Source organism: Notothenia coriiceps, unplaced genomic scaffold, assembly GCF_000735185.1.
Source record: "Notothenia coriiceps isolate Sejong01 unplaced genomic scaffold, NC01 NC01_scaffold00037897, whole genome shotgun sequence".
Lineage (NCBI taxonomy): Eukaryota > Metazoa > Chordata > Actinopteri > Perciformes > Nototheniidae > Notothenia > Notothenia coriiceps.
The window spans coordinates 18,608-25,626 of record NW_011370598.1 but is presented as its reverse complement, the minus strand read 5'-3'; the positions used below and the strand labels follow the sequence as shown (position 1 = coordinate 25,626).

Below are 7,019 nucleotides of genomic sequence, written 5' to 3'. Positions count from 1 at the left end.
CTACGTCATCGAGTGGCGCCGAATGCTGGGCATTTAACATGCATTTAAACAGTCCTTCGGCGCCACTCTGACGTAGTATACTTGAAATAGTGGCTCTGCAGCAGGTTTACTCGACATTGAGAAATGACCACTGTGACTGTTTAACCCTTGTGAATGTAGACAGAGTATGAAACAGGCAGGCACCGTGATGCAGGCTGGATGAAAAGCGTTCTGTTTGAAGATTGTATTGATCCTCTTCTCTTGATCCCTCTCCAGGTTACTACTTTGAAATTCCATCCATTGGAGCCATCAGAATCAACACCCAGGTAAAGTGTATAGAGTGTACAAGATATTTAACACAACTACATGAATCAACAAAACAACTAAGATGTTTAAGGTTTGTTTACACCCTCAATAGCATCAATGTAGCTGCAAATAAGATTTGACTCTGTAAGGATTTCATGGAGTATTCTCAACGTGAGCAGAGAAGGAAATCACATATTTCACCTGTTTAGTTTCTCTCTGCCTTCATGTACAGTTTGATCCCCCGTGCATGTGAGACTGTGTGTCTGTGTGTGGGTAGATAATGGACACTTCCTATTTGTTGACGGCTTGAAGCAGATGCGGTCAAATCAAGAATGGATAATAACACCTGCTTATGGCACCGCCACTAACCCTTATGCCAATTTGCCCAGTGGCCATTGGAGCTATCGCAGCAAAATCGCAGCAAAAATAGACATCAGTAAAACTGTTGACAGGACACCTCAAACTACAAACATGGTAAATGATATCTCTCGCCCCTGGTTAACACCGTCGCCATTTTCCTCGTTGCTATAGCCACCGACTCAGCCACTGCCATGTTTAGAGCCTTGTTAAAAACCTTAAAGCAAGAAGCTTGTCCATTCTTCCTTCACAGTTACTTTGATGATAATTATACAGATTGTAGATATACTTTAAAGTATTCCATAACAAAGAGGCAGAAAGCAACACAGCTGGATGTCAACAGCAAGGAAGTGGCAGATTGAGGATAAAGTGAAAACAAAAAGGGTTGTGTCTTTCTATACGAATGTTTCTGGATGCTGTGACGCTCTATCGCTTTCTCTTGCTCTTTTTTTCTCACACATACACACACTCAGGGCCCTGACAAACCCCCCCCCACACACACACACACACACACACTCACACACACTATTGCTTGAGGCTTTACGAGCTTCTTTCGGCCCTTGGAATAACCCCATTCCAGCTGTAGAAATTGACTCAGTTGCTGTGTGGTGGGGGGGCTACTGAACACCCCTCCTCCCCCTCCTCCCTCTCCCCTCTAGCCGACCCAACCTCCCCCCCATCCCGGTGAGCGATCAGGCCCAAGAATATACTGTCAGATGTTCCATTAACTCCCGCATATTTATATTCTGAGAACTGCCACTTACTTTAATAGGTTTTCTGAAGGTGGGTGACTGCAGCTCTCTGTATAAGGCACAGAAGACACATTATTTAATTGTACTCTGCCCTTCAACAGCGCACACTCATCACACGGTCTCACTTGACTAAGATAGCAATGTTCAAATAACAGATGGCGCATAGACGGCAAAAGTATTATTATTCATTCCGTCCTGAGTCATGCAATGACTGGAATAATTTTGAGGATAAAGCTCTTTATTCTATATATTTTTGTGCCTCTGCTTAATTATTTGAAATAGAAGTTTCAAGTGACTTACAGTGGGGCAAAAAAGTATTTAGTCAGCCACCAATTGTGCAAGTTCTCCCACTTAAAAAGATGAGAGAGGCCTGTAATTTTCATCCTGTTGCTGGTATTTTGGCCCATTCCTCCATGCAGATCTCCTCTAGAACAGGGGTTCCCAAAGTTCCCCCCGGGGGGTCGCGAGATGATTACAAAATGTAAATGGAAAATTAAAAAAAAAAAATGTATAAAAAAGAATTGATTAATTTTCTTTATAATTTTTTTTTAATTGTTATTATTAATAATAACGTTTGCATAGACATTTTCAGGGGCGGACTAGCCATCTGTATAATTTTCCCGCAACGAGGCTCCCCCTTTGACAATCCACTAGCGCAGTGTTTTTTTTACCAAAAAGTTATAATTTGGTTTCATCTGACCATATGACATTCTCCCAATCCTCTTCTGGATCATCTAAATGCTCTCTAGCAAACTTCAGACGGGCCTGGACATGTACTGGCTTAAGCAGGGGGACACGTCTGGCACTGCAGGATTTGAGTCCCTGGCGGCGTAGTGTGTTACTGATGGTAGCCTTTGTTACTTTGGTCCCAGCTCTCTGCAGGTCATTGACTAGGTCCCCCCGTGTGGTTCTGGGATTTTTGCTCACCGTTCTNTGTGCAGTAGCTTCATTTGTCATGAGGTCAATCACTCAATAATTTTACCAAATACACACCATGACAAGATTCAATAGGTTGTTTTCATAAAAGACGTCTCAGCTGCTGTGAGAGTTGGAACTGAGAACAGGAGAATATAGTAAATATGATGTATTACTCGTAGACTTAACCCCTCACCTCTATCACAATAGCTGTGGGACATTCTCACAGTGCCGGCGATGACAGTAGGGCCTCTGGGAGAATGGCCCGTTTGCACGTCATGCCACTGACATCCTTAATGTGTTTTTAATAGCTCCTTCATAATGATGAGAAACGGCCCTGAGTGGCTCAGGACTGCAGGCTTTATGGCTCCGCAGGACGGGGATGCTGCTGCTGGTGGCCCGCTGCTTTATGTGGTGACAGAGAGGGGGCCGGTCAGGGTCTTATAGTTTTATGACAGATGAACGTTGGCTTTTCCAGCTCTTTGCTTTTAACACCTCTACATGACAAGCACTATAAATGTTTGTTTGATGATACGTGTTTGTTATATTTAGTCACACCAGCATGTGTGTTTTTGCTGTTGCAGGAGTACCTGGACGTCCTGGGCCGTCCCATGGTGCTGGCTGGGAATAAAGCGCAGCAGGTGCAATGGACCAACGTCTACCAGGATGTTCTGGTGAGGGAGGACTTCTAAAGATATTTCATTTCTGATTACTATTTTTTATAAATATTTCTAAATCTGTAAAAGTTTCTCATTTTATGTTTTATAACTAAGTCCATCTGCTACCTTTTTAATTTGTAAATCACAAGCAATTGTTTATTTAAATGAAGTGATGTCCTTCAAAAATAAGCTTGATTGATCCTTTTTCTTTAAGGATAGTATATGATAATGATAAAATCCTAAAGGTAGTTATGATGTCAGAAGAAAAGCATGCACATCCAGATAACAATTTTTAGGTGCTGGAATAGAAGAACTTTACAAAAAATTAAAAATAGTCTGTACACAAAGAAACGCTCCCAATGAACATTTTTAAGTAATGTTATGAGCATTAAGCTATTTTTTGACAGAATTCTTGGTGTCCCCACCTTTAATCCACTCAATTTAAAATGTCATTACATTTATCTGCATCTTATTGTGTTTGTTGTCTTGGTTTTTGGATTCTCAATTACACACCTAATAGAGATTTTATTTACCATAACAACATTTTAATTGGATTTCTAATATGTGTATCAGGGTTTGGGCCTAGTCATCACTGGGACGATGCCTGTCTTCAACCGCACTGTTGATACTGTGAGCCCTCAGGTAAAATCAACACTGCACTACAGGACATGGAACTTGCAACAGCTAGACTTTTTCACTCACACAGCACAGCAGACAGCAAGACCTCAGCTCATCCTTCATATGAACGAGCATTTACCGATGTGTCTTTATTGTCAGTCACGTGGTGTAGGCTACACAATAGGGTCATTCAAACAGAAAGACTAACGGGTGGAGCCTCAGGTTTTATTTTTGCACTGTTGACCATCATCTGTCATTTGTAATGGCCTCCACCCAACTGCTGCACTTCTAGGCAACACCTCCCCCCTGAGGTGACAGCAGACATCACAGCCCCCCGTCGGTAGTATCTGTTATCATGCACAGATGCATCCAGCTTTCAGTATCCATGACCAAAGTATTTACTCTGGGATTATCACACAAACCTGAGGCTGTGAGGCCGCTGCAGTTTAAGATAGACTGTACAAAATATAGACTAATCATATTGAGCACAAAGTGATGAGTCGTAGGTGGCATGGAGATGTTTTTAGTACTCTCAGGGCACAGCTACTGGCTTTCCTATTCTCTCCAGTGCCAGGAAATGTCTAATGATTGTTCTTCCTACAGAACCAGCTCATCCTCGGAGTCATGGGAGTGGATATTGCAATTAATGAAATCAAAAGGAAGACGCCCACATACAGAGTAAGCATGTTGTACACTCAGTTCCACCCTATCATTCTCATATTGATGATCATCAGTTCACACCTTCTCGTCATTCTTCTTATGTGCAGCTTGGAGCTAACGGCTACACCTTTGCCATCGATCCCAATGGCTTCGTTCTGCTGCATCCCAACCTGCGACCTAAAGTGCGTCCAACTACACACACATGCAATAACTTTACATTACTTCTGGTTTTGAATCAAGATGTGGGTGTTTTTTTTTTCGGATGGCTGACGTTAAGCCCTCCCTCTCTCTTGTGCAGATCTTTGACTACAAGGAGCCCGTTACTCTGGACTTTCTAGATGCAGAGCTGGAGGACAGCAACAAGGAGGAGGTAAACAAATTGGAAACCTCATCATTATTCATAAACGGTGTATTTAATATACATTTAACGTATCATTGGATCATTTGCTTTTTCCTTTTGGTGTACCTGTTTGCCTTGTCACACTGCAGCATCTCTCCCTCTCTCTCTGTACAGATCCGTCGACAGATGATTGATGGCAAGTCCGGGCAAAGGAAAATCAAGACGCTCATTAAGTCAGTTGATGAGGCAAGTCATCAATACATGAGGCTCAATCATTATCCAAAGTAGCACCTTCCTGAATTGCGTTGTAATGAACCTGACTGTGCTGAGGATGTGACGGTGTTACATATTTCTCTTTGGGTGTTAACAGAGGTACATTGATGAGGCCGTGCGGACGTACACGTGGACGCCTGTGAATGGTACAGATTACAGGTAGGTTTGATATCAGACATGCCCACACCTCGGACCAAAAAAGATTGTGCAACTTGAAAATGTGAGTGAAGTCCATTTTTGATACTTTTAAATGATCCAGTTTTCCTAATTACAGCTGTTACTTATCAGCCAGCAGTGTTTTTCTTAACTATAGCTGCCTCAGCTTAGAGCCGACTAAACACATCACTGAGTCAAGGCATAAATAAAGATTTCTATATTAGCATAAGATAATTCATTTGATTCCAACAAATGAAGGAGCATTTTTCAGTACTATAATCACAAATGAATTGCATAGTTTATTAATTTCCTAACTTGGTTTAACATTTGAGGTTGCATCGTAATGACATTTTCTCCAGGCAACACTTTGCAAATTACAGTTTATGATATTCAATAGTTCTACCAATGCCCGATGTGTGTTTTGTTATTATGTCTGCTGGCAGCGTGCCTGGTCCTGGCCGAGTCCATACGAGGCTTTCTCTGCACAATTATATTTATTTCAACTCGAAGGGAAACTCCAGCAGTAACAGTGATCGTGTGTTACTGCTGTGATCTGCAACAGTCAAATCTAACTGTAACCAGACGCTCACTGATGCCGGATGTCATGCAACATACATCTACATTTAGGGATTAGAGACGGTTGTAGCTCATAAAACTGATGACGATGGATGTTTCTTTAAATCTAAATTAGCTTTATATTATAGATAGTCGACTGTAGCCGTGGCTCAGTCTGAACCTGATACTGTCACAGCCTGATTTTCTATCCGTTCCAATTAATCCTCTTACTGGTTTCTATTATATTTCTATGGCACCACAGATTAAAAGATGGGACTTGTATTTCTATTTTCTCTTCCATCAATGTATTACTTTGGTGGAAGAGTCAATATTATTGAGCATATGTAGGTCAAACTATCAAGAGAAACCAATATTTCTCTTTCATGTTCATCCCCTAGATGTATCACTTTGTTTTAAAGATAAACAGAATCAGAGATGTGTTGCAAATATTCAGCATGTTTGATACCGTACAGTGTGAACTCGCTCCAAGTGCCGAGTCTTTGCTTATGAACTGATGGGTGCAGGCCGTCTCACAGCAGGCGGCATCGAGGACGCGCCGAGGCCTTTTCTGACTGTTTGATGTGAGCCTATGCGGCCCTCGGCTTAAAGATCCTCTAAATTGGAGACTTTAACCTCGATGGAAAACGGCCTCTTCAGTAGTGGCTTCTTTTGAGCGAAACATTGGTTAAATAACATTTTTTTTTCAGTTCAGACGCTACATATAACTTATAGCCCATTAATCTATACAGTGCTAACATGCATTGTGTTGTAAGTGTAGCTCTTTAACAAAGTTTTTTCCAGCCATCGTTTCATTGTTACCTCTAAAGTGTTTCCTACCTCAAACATTTGGTAAAAAAGATTTTTAAGAACATTGTAAGATCTGCCTTTAGAATATATATATATTACATTGCAGGATTATAATTATTGATGAAATCCCTTTAATGTTGGTAAAGGTAAAGCTCATACTGCAATTACTTTACATACTACCTAGTAGCGTAATCTATATTAATGTATAATCGTTATGTATATATTCTATGAAAAGAAAGAAAACTTAAATTATCAAATAAATTCAGTGGATTAAATAAAGTACAATATTTAAAGCCTGTTTGTTGTGTAGTTGAAGAATAAAGTAGCAGAAAATGGGAATACTCAGTAAAGTCTAAGTAGTTTAAAATAGCTTTTAAGTACAGCTGTGTGTGTGTGTGTGTGTGTGTGTGTGTGTGTGTGTGTGTGTGTGTGTGTGTGTGTGTGTGTGTGTGTGTGTGTGTGTGTGTGTGTGTGTGTGTGTGTGTGTGTGCGTGTTCACAGTTGTTGTAATGTGCTCTGAGGTTGGACAGGGATGGGAGTGATGGAGGCCACAGCTCTGGGATAGAAGCTGTTCCTCAGTCTGTTAGTGAGTGGTGTTATTGTCCTGAAAAGCGTGCCGGATAGAAAACAGTCCAACAGGTA

General features: G+C 41.2%; 1 protein-coding gene across 1 annotated transcript in view; it reads left to right on the top strand.

Moving 5' to 3' along the window:
• Nucleotides 1–255: 255 nt before the first annotated feature.
• Nucleotides 256–7,019, top strand: part of LOC104967865 (voltage-dependent calcium channel subunit alpha-2/delta-2-like) — a gene marked incomplete at its 5' end in the record, with an annotated part of 21,052 nt that continues 14,288 nt past the window's right edge. Inside the window, 8 exons of the mRNA XM_010797398.1 lie at nucleotides 256–305; nucleotides 2,894–2,983; nucleotides 3,542–3,610; nucleotides 4,190–4,264; nucleotides 4,354–4,428; nucleotides 4,545–4,616; nucleotides 4,761–4,832; nucleotides 4,957–5,018. Coding sequence (XP_010795700.1) covers nucleotides 256–305; nucleotides 2,894–2,983; nucleotides 3,542–3,610; nucleotides 4,190–4,264; nucleotides 4,354–4,428; nucleotides 4,545–4,616; nucleotides 4,761–4,832; nucleotides 4,957–5,018 — 565 coding nt within the window. The remainder of the gene's footprint in view (nucleotides 306–2,893; nucleotides 2,984–3,541; nucleotides 3,611–4,189; nucleotides 4,265–4,353; nucleotides 4,429–4,544; nucleotides 4,617–4,760; nucleotides 4,833–4,956; nucleotides 5,019–7,019) is intronic.